This window comes from Erinaceus europaeus, chromosome 13, assembly GCF_950295315.1.
Source record: "Erinaceus europaeus chromosome 13, mEriEur2.1, whole genome shotgun sequence".
Taxonomy (NCBI): domain Eukaryota; kingdom Metazoa; phylum Chordata; class Mammalia; order Eulipotyphla; family Erinaceidae; genus Erinaceus; species Erinaceus europaeus.
In genome coordinates, this window is record NC_080174.1 from 48,540,573 (window position 1) to 48,553,680 (window position 13,108).

Here is a 13,108-nt window from a genome sequence, read left to right on the forward strand (position 1 = left end):
GGTAGCTGAATACCGGGTAGCGGCCTCCCCGCCACAAGGGGCCGCTGCGCCCCCTGTCCGCCCTCTAGTTGGCCCTGCGAGGCGAGATGAGGGCGCCCGGGGAGCGGGCCGCCGGCTGAGCTCAGCTCTGCTCCCTGGCCTCCTGCACGGTCTGTGGGGACGGAGGGGCGCCGGCCGGCCTGGGCCCCTGAGCGCGCGGCTCTCTTGGAGCAGCGTCTGGGCGGGGCCGTGCCTGCCTCCAGCTCCCGGGGTGACAGAGGGACTGGAAGGAGGCGATGGTCGCGTCCAGGGAGCACAGCGCCTTCCAGCCCCGCAGCTCCTGCTCGCCCCGTAAGGGAGAGAGGGCCGTTTAGGGACTGGGATACACCCCGTGCCACCTCGGCTGCAGCCCCTGCAGGTCCCCAGCGCAGCGTGACAGTGTCGGAGCAGCCGCGACCAGGGGGCGACTCTGGCCCTTCAGCAGAGGAGAGACGCCGGAGGGCCTGGGAGTCACCCCAAGGGTGCTGGTCCGCGCCACGATCCCCGCGAGGACCCCGGCTGTTGGGACCTCCCGCGGGGTCTCACCGCTTCTAAGAGCAGCACCGGCACAGGCCGGGCCCCAGGGAACAGCAGTGCGGGGGTGACGCGCAGCGGGGGCGCCCGGGGCCTGCGGGAGCTCTGCTGGGGTCCCCGGATAACTCCCCGCCTTCCTCGGGCTTGGGGTTCATCTAGAAGGGCATCCTAGGAGCGGCATAAATGGTGGGCAGGACCCAAAAGGGACCCTGGCCAAAAACTTTGGAGGAAGGGATGGCAAAATTACACAGAAACTTTCCCCTCCCGTTGCCATATCTCTGCGTGAGGGCTCTGGCCAGAACCTGTTCAGAAAACCACAGTTAGGGCAACAAAAGGGAAATAAATAAATAAATATTTATAAAAGACAGAGAGAGAACCACAATTTCTGGGCTGGGGAGACCGCATAGTGGTTATGCAAAAGACTTTCATGCCTGAGGCACTGAAGTCCCAGGTTTAATCCCTAGCACCACCATAAACAGAGTTGAGCAATGCTCTGGTGTTTCTCTTTGTCTCTCTTAAAATAAAATAAACAGTGGTCCGGGAGGTGGTGCAGTGGATAAAGCGCTTGACTCTCAAGCCTGAGGTCCTGAGTTCAAGCCCCCACAGCACATGTACCAGAGTGCTGTCTGGTTCTTTCTCTCTCCTCCTATCTTTCTCATTAATAAATAAATAAAATATTAATAAAATAAAATAAATATATTGAAGAAAGAGGAACAGCAGACCACCAGGGGCCCGGTGATATCACACACCTGGCTAGTTGCACACATTAGAGTAGGCAAGAACCTGGGTTCAAGCCCTTGGTCCCCAACTACAGAGGGAAAGCTTCACAAGTGTTGAAGAAGAGCTGCAGGTGTCTCTTTTTTTCTATTTTATTTATCTATTTATTTATTCCCTTTTGTTGCCCTTGTTGTTTTGTTGTTGTAGTTATTATTGTCGTCGTTGTTGGATAGGACAGAGAGAAATGGGGAGCGGAGGGGAACACAGAGAGGGGGAGAGAAAGACAGACACCTGCAGACCTGCTTCACTGCTTGTGAAGCGACTCCCCTGCAGGTGGGGAGCCGGGGGCTCAAACCAGGATGCTTATGGGTCCTTGCGCTCCGCACCACATGCTCTTAACCCGCTGCTCTACTGCCCGACTTCCCGTCTCTCTCTCTCTACCCTCTGCCTCCAAGTCCCCACTCAGTTTGTCTCTATCCAATAAATACATAAATAAATATAGAAAAGAAAAGAAAACCACAATTTCTGAGACGAGGATGGAGTGACTAGAAGTTTGAATTTAAAAATAATATAAGGTGTGTGGTCCGGGAATCGTCCACCGCTTCTGGGGGCTATTTCTTCCCCTTTTGTAGCCCTTGTTGTTATTATTATCGTTGTCATTGCTGTAGTTGTTGGATAGGACAAAGAGAAATCAAGAGAGGATGGGAAGACAGAGAGAGGAAGAGAAAGACACCTGCAGACCTGCTTCACTGCCCGTAAGGTGACCCCCCTGTAGGTGGGGAGCTGGGGGCTCCAACCAGGATCCTTACCCCACCAGTTCTTGTGCTTTGCCATGTGCACTTAACCCGCTGCACTACCTCCCGGCCCAGGAGGTGTTGAGTTTTGTCCTTGTCATTTTGTCATTTCACATGCCAGAATACTGTCAAAATACTGTTTTCTCTCTCTCTCTCTCTTTCTCTCTCTCCCTCTCCCTCCCTCTCTCTCCCTCTCTCTCTCTCTCTCTCTCTCTCTCTCTCCTCTCTCTCCTCTCTCTCTCTCTCTCTTAAGATTTTGTTTCTTTTTTAATGAGAAATATAGGAGGAGAGTGAAAGAACCAGACATCATCCTGGTACGTGTACTGCTGGGGCTTGAACTCAGGACCTCATGCTTGAGGGTCCATTGCTTTATCCACTGAGCCATCTCCCAGACCATCAGAATATTGTTCTTATTCCATCTCTCTCTCTCTCTCATAAAAATAAATAAATAAATGTAGTTGGGGAGGGGGGACAGCATAGTAATTAAGGAAAAGTACTTTCATGACTGAGGCTCCAAAGATCCAGGTTCAGTCCCTGGCACCACCATAACACAGAACTGAGAAGCACTCAGGTCTGTGTGTGTGTGTGTGTGTGTGTGTAGCTCTCTCATCAGAATAAAACAAATAAAGTACATTTAAAATAAATAAATGTAAAAAGAAAAGCATACTTTCATCATCTGTGAAATGAGAATAACCTAGTTTAAAACCCTTGGCCTTGTCTTGCCTGTGTCTCAGAAGGCAAGAAATACGTATTTACATAAATTTTTCTAATTGAGGGTGGTCCAGGAGGTGGCACAGTGGATAAAGCAGTGGACTCTCAAGCACAAGGTCCTGAGTTTAATCCCCGGCAGGCACATGTACCAGAGTGATGTCTGGTTCTTTCTCTCCTCCTACCTTTCTCACTAATAAATAAAATCTTTAATTTTTTTCTAATTGAGGAAATGTTTTACATGACTGTCTCAGGGGTACAACTTCATATCTTCCCAAAATAGTGCTAGCCTATCTAGTTACCACCGTGTGCTGAGTCCCTCAAGTGCTGGGCGTAGCTTGGACTCCCTCTTTCCCTTACTGGTTCTTCTCCCCACCTGGCAAGCAGTATTTTTGCTTTTAAAAATTCTAGAGTGCTGGCACCCTAATTGGCTTTTAAAAATGAAGAAAAATAACCATCCTTTCCCCTGTACTCTAGTTGAAAGAATGGAAAGGGTGGGTGTGAGAGGGGAACTGACTACTTCCTCCCCTGTCACTGAGGCTGGGTGGGGGAATCCCTTGATCCACCTTAAGTGTGAGCAGCTGTGTAGTCTGCTACCACAGCTGGAAATCCCTGTCTCAGGGTACTCAAGATGGAGGCCACTCCTGGCTGAGTCTTTCCCTCAAGAATCCCATCCTCTAATAATCCATCCTTTGACTGTGTATATGCACTGTGCACATAGTGGGAAGAGCCTGGCATTTGGCCTTGGTGCCTATGGATGACCAAAAGAAGGGACCATTCACAGAGTTGATAGTCTGGCCAAGAGATACACAGAAACTGGTAAATTACAGGAGAATAAACTGATTTACTGGAGGACTCATTCACTCAATCATTCTTTCATTAATTTTTAAAATTATTTTTTAAAGATTGATTATTTTTTATATTTACTTATTCCTTTTTGTTGCCCTTGTTTTATTGTTGTAGTTATTGTTGTTTTTATTGATGTCATTGTTGTTGGATGGGACAGAGAGAAATGGAGAGAGGAGGGGAAGACAGAGAAGGGGAGAGAAAGACACCTGCAGACCTGTTTCATCGATTGTGAAGTGACCCCCCTGCAGGTGGGGAGCCAGGGGCTCAAACCGGGCTCCTTACACAGGTACTTGTTGCTTTGTGCCACGTACTCTTAACCCACTGCACTACCACCCGACTCCCAGACTGATTTATTTTTATGAGAGAGAAAGAGAGAGCCCAGAGCACTGATCAATTCTGCTTTATGCTGGTGTCGACTAGCTTGTTTGTAGTAATCATTTTGCAGTGTGTACATACAACAAACCATTATGTTAGGAGGCCTAGGAGGTGACTATAATGTTGGTGTTGGAAGTATGAGGTTCCAAGTTTGTGCCTCCGCATAACATGTGCTAGAGGATGTCTGATTCTCTCACTCACTCATGTTGACTAAATATTATTTATTTATTTATTTTTAAATTTATTTTCCCTTTTGTTGCCCTTGTTTTTTTTTTTTATTGCTGTTGTAGTTACTATTGTTATTGATGTCGTCGTTGAAGTTGGGATTTTGGAGCCTCAGGCATTAAAGTCTGTCTGCATAACCATTACACTGTCTCCCCAGCACAGTAAATATTTTTTTAAAAAATCATTATGTAGGTTCTAGGCCTTACTGCTCACCTCAGGGGGGGATGCTTCATGAACAGTAAAGCAGGTCTGCAGGTGTCTGTCTCTCTATCTTCCCCTTCCATTTCAATTTTTCTCTGTCCTGTCAAAGTAGAAGGGGGGGGATAAAAAAGGTCACTTCGATCAGTGGAATTTTAGTGCCAGCACTGAGCCCCAGTGATCACCCTGGTGGCAAAAATAAAATAAATAAATAAAATAAAATCATTATAAACAGAAGTCATCTTAGAAACTGAATTTTTTTCAGTTTCTAATTTTTATTTTGCCTCCAGGGTTATTGCTGGGGCTTGGTGCCTACACTACAAATCCGCTGCTCCTGGAGGTCATTTTCCCCATCTTGTTGCCCTTGTTGTTGTTTATTGTTATTGTTGTTATTGCTGCTGGATAGGACAAAGAGAAATCGAGAGAGAAGGGGAAGACAGAGACGGGGAGAGAGACTCCAGCAGACCTGTTTCACCACTTGTGAAGCAGCCCCCCTGCAGGTGAGGAGCTCAAACCAGTGTCTTTACCTTGGTCCCTGCGCTTCAGGTCATGTGTGCTTAACCCGCTGTGCTAACGCCCAGCCCCTAGAAATTGTTTTTTGTTTTTTGCCTCCAGGGTTATTGCTGGAGTTCAGTGCTTGCACCATGAATCCACTGCTCCTGGAGGCCATTTTACCCCTTTTGTTGCCCTTGTTGTAGCCTTGTTGTGGTTATTATTATTCTTGATGTCGTTCGTTGTTGTATAGGACAGAGAGAAATGGAGAGAAGAGGGGAAGACAGAGAGGGGGAGAGGGGGAGAGAAAGACAGACACCTGAAGACTTGCTTCACCGCCTGTGAAGAGACTCTCCTGCAGGTGGGGAGCCAGGGGGCTTGAACCGGGATCCTTACACGGGTCCTTGCACTTTGTGCCACGTGCGCTTAACCCGCTGTGCTGCCAACCGATCCCCTTTTTTTTTTAAAGAATTTATTTACTCATGGGAAAGATAGGAGAGAGAGAGAAAGAACCAGACATCATGGTGTTACATGGGCTGCCTGGGATTGAACTCAGGACCTCATGCTTGAGAGTCCAATGCTTCATCCACTGTGCCGCCTCCCGGACCACAAAAACCAGGGTTTATTAATCCTACCAATGCTTTATCTAATGCACCACCTCCCCAGACCAGAAATTGTATTTTTAACTGCACATAAGTCATTACATCTTGAAAAAACATCATTATATTATAGTCCTTAAACTTAATATTGTGTCAACTATTTATCATAAAACTGGAATAAGGGGTCCGGGAGGTGGTGCAATGGATAAAGGGTTGGGCTCTCAAGCATGAGGTCATGAGTTTAATCCCCGGCAGCACATGTACCAGAGTGATGTCTGGTTCTTTCTCTCTCCTATCCCTCTCATTAATCAATAAATATAATATTAAAAAAACTGGAATAAGGGGGTCGGTGGTCGCACAGTGGGTTGAGTGCATGTGGTGCAGAGTGCAAGACCAGTTCCAGCCCCCGGCTCCCCATCTACAGGGGAGTCGCTACACAGGCGGTGAAGCAGGTCTGCAGGTGTCTATCTTTCTCTCCCCCTCTCTGTCTTCCCCTCCAATCTCCATTTCTGTCTGTTCTATCCAACAAAGAACAACATCATCAACAACAATAATAACCACAACAAGGCTAAAACAACAAAGGCAACAAAAGGGGGAAAAATAGCCTCCAGGAGCAGTGGATTCATGGTGCAGGCATTGAGCACCAGCAATAACCCTGGAGGGGAAAAAAACTGGAATAAAAGAATAAAAAATAAAATAAAAGGGAGGGAGGGCTGTTCTGGTTGAATCCCTGGGAAGGCTAAGGCAAGGGAATCTAGGAGCCTATCCACAGCTCTGCCCTGACCACACACAATCCTTGGGAGATTTCCAGAGGAACCTGAAGTCCTTAGAGTATAGTTCAAAATCATCCATATGTCCCAGCGGGGAGTCAATACCTTGCTCAAAGTCCCACTGACTTCACATCAGAACTCAGGTCTCCTGACTGCCAAAACATAGCTTCCTTGAGGACAGCAAGTGTTCTAACTGAAGATGGAGAGGAGCGCCTGTGTGAGGGGTTCCACAGCATCATATTCCCTCCCCACTCTCTGACCTTGGATCTTGGGAAATGGGCCAAGTCTGGTGTGGATGAAGCTTTCTTTATCTTGGAGCAGCTTCCTTTCTGGGAACTGGGTGTCTCCTTCTGGGCAAAGACAATAAAATTCATCTGAGGGGCCAGAGGTGCAGGGTTCCTCCTTCCCCCACCCGGATGGGCATCACGTGGCTCCTGAGTTAGCAAGCAGGAAAATCCCAGCCCTGCACACTTGGCTTTCCTGACACAGTCCGTTGCCCTGGCCCACCTTCAACACTGACTTTTGCATGCACACTACCTGGCACACTTTTCTTCCTTTCCTTGGGCAATAGTGCCAGCCTTTCTCAACCCCAGAGCTGCTGTCTTGCCCTGTCACTCACCTCAAGCCCCCATGTCCCTTATGCCACTAAAATTCCAGGTAGTGGGTAAAGATGAGGAGGATGAGGAGGAAGAGAGTCTGGACTCTTTGAAGGCACTCACAGCTAAGCTGCAGCTGCAGACCCGGCGGCCCTCATATCTGGAGTGGACAGCCCGCATCCAGAGCCAGGCATGGAGCAGGACCCAGACCAAACCCGGGCCAGGAAGAGCCGGGGCAATTTGCGGCTTTGATTCAATGGATTCTGCCCTTGAGTGGCTCCGTCAGGAGCTGGTGAGTCTGGTGGAGTGGGCAGCTTGTTGGAGGACCTGAAATGTGGGAGGGTATGAGGATGGACCCTGCCTCTAGCAGTTGCCCTCTCCTCTGGCTGTGTTCTGGAGCTCCAGGGCCAGGAGTGAACTTGTCGTGTCTGTTTCAGGGAACTTGGCTGAAGAACTTGGTGCTCCTGTGCCTCAGAGACAAAACTCCAGCCCTTAGGACCACCAGTTATAGGTGGGGAAGGCATGACATTTCCTACTCTGGAAATTGCCACTTGCTCCCCACTCTCATGCCCCCTATGTAGTGAAGTGCAAAAGGAGGTACTGACCATACCACATTATAAACAGAGTCTGAAGAGGCAGAAGTTGGATGGGTGACTCTGAGTAACTTGTTCAGAGCCAGGTGGTGGTGCACTCAGTTTAAGTGCATATGCTACCATATGAGAGGACACAGGTTCAAGCCCCTGGTCCCCACCTGCAGGAAGAAAGCTTCATAAGCAGTGAAGAGTGATGAAAATGTCTCTTCTCTCTATTTTTATAATGTTTAAAAAAATTTTTTTTGCCTCCATGGTTATTGCTGGGGCTCAGTGCCTGCACTATGAATCCACTGCTCCTGGAGGCTATTTTTTTTCCTTTTTGTTTTACCCTTCTTGGTTTATTGTTGTTGTGGTTATTATTGTTGTTGTTACTGATGTCATTGTTGTTGGATAGGACAGAGAGAAATGGAGAGAGGAGGGGAAGACAGAGAGGGGGAGAGAAAGAGAGACACTTGCAGACCTGCTTCACTGCTCATAAAGTGACCCCCCTGCAGGTGGGGAGCCAGAAGCTCAAACCGGGATCCTTATGCCAGCCCTTGCGTTTCGTGCTATGTGTGCTTAACCCGCCGTGCTATCACCCTATCCTTTAAAATTTGTTTTAGCTTTATCTATTTCATTTGATAGAAAAGAGAGAAAGCGAGGGAGACAGAGACACCTACAGCACTTCTTCACTGCTCGTGAAGTTTCCCACCTGTAGGTGGGGAGCGGGGGCTTAAATCCAGGTTTTTGTGCACGATAGTACATGAACTTAACCAGGTACACCACCACGGGGATTTTTCTTTTTTCTTTTTTTCTCTCTCCTTTTTAACCAGAGCACTGCTCAGCTCTGACTGATGTTGGTGCAGAGGGACTGAGCCTGGGAGTTTAAAGCCTCAGGCGTGACAGTCTCAGCATAATTATTAAGCTATCAACTCTCTATTCTCTCTGTCTCTCTCTCTCTTTTTCTTTTTTGCCTCCAGGGTTACTGCTAGAGCTTGGTGCTGGTATTACAAATCCACTGCTCCTGGAGACCATTTTTCCCATTTTTTATTAGATAGGACAGAGAAGGGGAGCAAAAGAAAGACAACTATAGACCTGCTTCACCGCATGTGTAGTACCGCCCCTACAGGTGGAGAGCTGGGGGCTTAAACGCAGATCCTTCTTTGGGACCTTGCAATTCATACTAGGTGCGCTTAACCCAGTGAGCTACCAGCCAGGTCCCCTCTCAATTTCTCTTTGTACTATCAAATAAAGTTTTAAAAAAATATTTAGGTGGTCGGGGGGTACCACAGTGGGTTGAGCATATGTGGCGTAAAGCGCAAGGACCGGTGTAAGGATCCCGGTTCCAGCCCCCGGCTCCTCACCTACAGGGGAGTCGCTTCACAGATGGTGAAGCAGGTCTGCAGGTGTCTATTTTTCTCTCCCCCTCTCAGTCTTCCCCTCCTCTCTCGATTTCTCTCTGTCCTATACAACAATGAATGACATCATCAACAACAATAATAACCACAACAAGGCTAAAACAACAAGGGCAAGAAAAGGGGGGGGGGCCTGCAGGAGCAGTGGATTCATGGTGCAGGCACTGAGCCCCAGCAATAACCCTGGAGGAAAAAAAAATCTTTAAAAAATAAGAAGAACAATAACTTTAAAAAAAAGAAAAACTGTGGTCCCGGAGGTGGCACGGTGATAAGGCTTTGGACTCTCAAGCATGAGGTCCTGAGTTTGATCCCTGGCAGCACATGTACCAGAGTGATATCTGGTTCTTTCTCTCTCCTCCTATCTTTCTCATTAACAAATAAATAAAGTCTTAAAAAAAAGACAGAAAGAAAAACTTGGGAGTCAGGAGGTAGCACAGCGGGTTAAGCGCAGATGGCGCAAGCACAAGGACTGGCGTAAGGATCCTGGTTCGAGCCCCCGGCTCCCCACCTGCAGGGGAGTCACTTCACAGGCGGTGAAGCAGGTCTGCACGTGTCTGTCTTTCTCTCCCCTTCTCTGTCTTCCCCTCCTCTCTTGATTTCTTTATGTCCTATCCAACAACAATGACATCAACAACAACAACAATAATAACTACAATAATAAAACAAAAGCAACAAGAAGGAATAAATAAATATTTTAAAACAAAAAGAAAGAAAAACTTGTTGAAGGGCCAGTGAAACAGCTCACTTGGATAGTGTGACCCTTTGCTATGTGTACAGCCCAGGTTCAAGCCCAGTCTCCAATTCATTGAAGGAAGCCTCAGTACTATAGTTTCTCTCTCTCTTTTCTTCTTTAAAAACATTTAATTAGGGAGTGAGGTGGTAGCGAAGTGGGTTAAGTGCACGTGGCCCAAAGCGCAAGGACCAGTGCAAGGACTGGCGGGAGGAACCTGGTTGGAGCCCCTGGCTCCCCACCTGCAGGAGAGTCGCTTCACAGGCTTCACAGGTGGTGAAGCAGGTCTGCAAGGTGTCTGTCTTTCTCTCCCCCTCTCTGTCTTTCCCTTCTCTCTCCATTTCTCTCTGTCCTATCCAACAATGATGACTCAACAACAACAATAACAATAACTGTAACAACAATGAAAAACAACAAGGGCAACAAATGGGAAAATAAGTAAATAAATATCAAAAATTAAGAAAAAAACTTAAAATAAAAATTCAATCAATGGGGAGTCGGGCGGTAGCACAGCAGGTTAAGCGCAGGTAGAGCAAAGCACAAGGATCGGCTGAAGGGTCCCGGTTCGAGCCCCCGGCTCCCCACCTGCAGGGGAGTCGCTTCACAGGCAGTGAAGCAGGTCTGCAGGTGTCTGTCTTTCTCTCCCCCTGTCTGTCTTCCCCTCCTCTCTCTATTTCTCTCTGTCCTATCCAACAACGACATCAATAATAACTACAACAATAAAACAACAAAGGCAACAAAAGGGAATAAATAAATATTTAAAAAAAATTCAATCAATTAATTTAAACTTTTAAAAAAATTTTGTAGCCTTGTCTCACCACTTGGAAAGCTTCCCCCCCTGCAGGTGAGGACTCCTGGCTTGAACCCAGGTTCTTGCACATTGTAACATGTGTACTCAATCAGATGCACCACCACCTGGATCCTCCAATTAATCAATTAATTGGGTAGAGACAGAAATTAAGAGTGAAGTGGGAATAACAAAAAAAAAAATGGAAAAAATGGCTGGTAGGAACAGGGGATTCATAGTGTAGGCACACCCAGTGATAACCCTGGAGACAAAAAAAAAAAAAAATGAAGCGGGAGATAGGTAGAGAGAGAGACACTTGTAGCGCTGCTTAGCTTACTCCTGAAGCTCCCTTGCCCACATGCGGACCAGGATTTAAAATCTTTGTGCATTGCAACATACATGCTTTTATCTTATTTATTTATTATTTAAAAACTTTCTTTTTAAAAAAAGAAACTTTTTTCCCTTTTGTTGCCCTTGTTTATCATCATTGTTATCATTGTTGTTGTTATTGCTGTCGTTGTAGTTGGATAGGACAGAGAGAAATGGAGAGAGGAGGGGAAGGCAGAGAGAGGGAGAGAAAGATAGACACCTGCAGACCTGCTTCACCGCTTGTGAAATGACTTCCCTGCAGGTGGGGAGCCAGGGGCTTGAACCAGGATCTTTATGCCGGTCCTTGTGCTCTGCGCCACGTGTGATTAACCCACTGCACTACCACCTGGCTCCCCCTTTTTAATTAATTAATTAACTAATTAATTAATTCCCTTTTTGGTGCCCTTGTTTTTTTGTTGTAATTATTATTGTCTGTCTTCATTGTTGGATGGGACAGAGAGAAATGGAGAGAGGAGGGGAAGACAGGGGGAGAGGAAGATTGACACCTGCAGACCTACTTCACCGCCTGTGAAGCGACTCCCCTGCAGGTGGGGAGCCAGGGACTCGAACTGGGATCCTTATGCTGGTCCTTGTGCTTTGTTTCACCTGCGCTTAATCTGCAGGTTAACTACCACCCGACTCCTCATGGAAGGCTTTTTGCACAACCACTATATTATCTCCCCCAGCCATAACACATATGCTTTACTGGGTGTGCAGCCATCCAGCCTCTTTCTTTCTCCCTTCCTCTTTTTTCTTTCTTATTTTCTCTCTTGCTCCACTGCTCCTGGAGTTTCTTCCATTTTATGTTGGATAGGACAGAAAAAATTGAGAGAAGGGAAGATAGAGAGGGAGAAAGAAAGATAGACATCTGAAGACCTGCTTCACCACTTTTGAAGCAAACCCCATGCAAGTGGGGAGCCAGGGGCTTAAACCAGGATCCTTGAGTGGGTCCTTGCGCTTTGTACTATGTGCACTACCACCTGGCCCCCTTTAGTTTGACTTTAGAACCAGCACTGTGGGACAAGATCTAAGAGATAAGGCGAAAACAAGCTAGGGGAGGAGGGTGGTAAAGGACACAGCCAGCTCAAAACCCAGGGTGTTGACAGGAAGGGAAGCATGGTGCCGGCAGCTGTGGGCTGCTGCAGCAGAGTCCTGTCTGTCCTCTCTCTGTGCCAGCGGGAAATGCAAGCTCAAGATCGGCAGCTGGCAGGGCGGTTGCTTCGGCTGAGGGCCCAGCTGCATCGACTGAAGGTGGACCAAGCCTATCACCTGCACCAGGAACTGCTAGACGAGGCTGAGCTAGAGCTGGAGCTGGCCCCACCGCTGCGACATCTTGGTCTCACTCGCATGAACATCAGTGCCCGGCGTTTCACCCTCTGCTGATGGGAACCTGCTTGCCTTCTGGGTCATCCGCTGCCTCTTGTTCAGCTGGCCTGGAAAGGGGGAAAGAATGAGTGTCCCAGAGTTGTGAGCACCTGGCAACTGGGGTAGGGGTGGACATTCTGTCCTACCTACAGCTCCAGCTTGGGGTTGGCGGAGGAAAGGGAAGAGTTAACACATCCCCAGTCTCCTCAATAAACTCTGTCTGTGCTTCTCATCAAGGTCTTTACTGTTATTTACTTAGGCCCACACACTCTCTGTGTGTCATCTGTCCTGGGACAAGACACTCCACTGAAGGAGAGAAGACTAGGGGTGGGGGAGAGATGGACTGATGGGTCACCATCTTCCCATAACCTTCAATTTCTATTTTTTTAAAGATCTTATTTATTGGGGGCCAGGTGGTGTCCCACCTGGTTGAGAGTACATGTAACAATGCCAAGGACCTGGGTTTGAGCCCCCAGTCCCCACCTGCTGGGGGAAAGCTTCACAAGTGCTGAAGCAGTGCTACAGGTGTCTCTCTGTCTCTCAACTTCTCTGTCCCTCTCTTCCCTCTTGATTTCTGACTGTCTCTATCCAATCAATAAATAAAGATAATAAATTTTTTTAAAGATTTTATTTATTGATTCATGAGAAATGATAGGAGAGAGAGAAAGAACCAGACATCACTCTGGTATATGTGCTGCCGGGGATCAAACTCAGGACCTCATGCTTGAGAATCCAATGCCCTATCCACTGCACCACCTCCCAGACCACTCAATTTCTATTTTATCAAGATGAAAACTGGCCAGGTCACTTCAAGTGCTAAGTCATGGAAAGTGACTAGGCAAATCTGAGGAAATCAGAGTCTAGCAGATCTGGGTTTATTTGCTTGTTTATTATTTTTAAGCCAAAGCACTGCTCAACTCTGGCTAATGTTGATGTGAGGAATTGAACATGAAACTTCGGCCTTTTTGCATAAACATTATGCTGTTTCCCCATCC

At 47.4% G+C, this 13,108-nt stretch overlaps 1 protein-coding gene across 3 annotated transcripts; it reads left to right on the forward strand.

The window, feature by feature from the left end:
* Positions 1-203: 203 nt before the first annotated feature.
* On the forward strand, positions 204-12,345 carry FAM167B (family with sequence similarity 167 member B). Of its 3 annotated transcripts, XM_060205783.1 has the most exons (3): positions 204-738; positions 6,937-7,167; positions 11,925-12,345. In XM_060205783.1, exons 1-3 carry the CDS (start codon positions 736-738, stop codon positions 12,129-12,131), a joined length of 441 nt encoding a protein of 146 aa, XP_060061766.1. In that variant the 5' UTR covers positions 204-735; the 3' UTR covers positions 12,132-12,345. The 3 variants fall into 3 exon arrangements, with proteins under 3 accessions (XP_060061766.1, XP_060061767.1, XP_007523323.1); XM_060205784.1 differs by lacking the exons at positions 204-738; positions 11,925-12,345 and adding an exon at positions 7,313-7,621 and having other exon boundaries at positions 6,521-7,167; XM_007523261.3 differs by lacking the exon at positions 204-738 and having other exon boundaries at positions 6,749-7,167.
* The last annotated feature ends 763 nt before the right edge of the window (positions 12,346-13,108 follow it).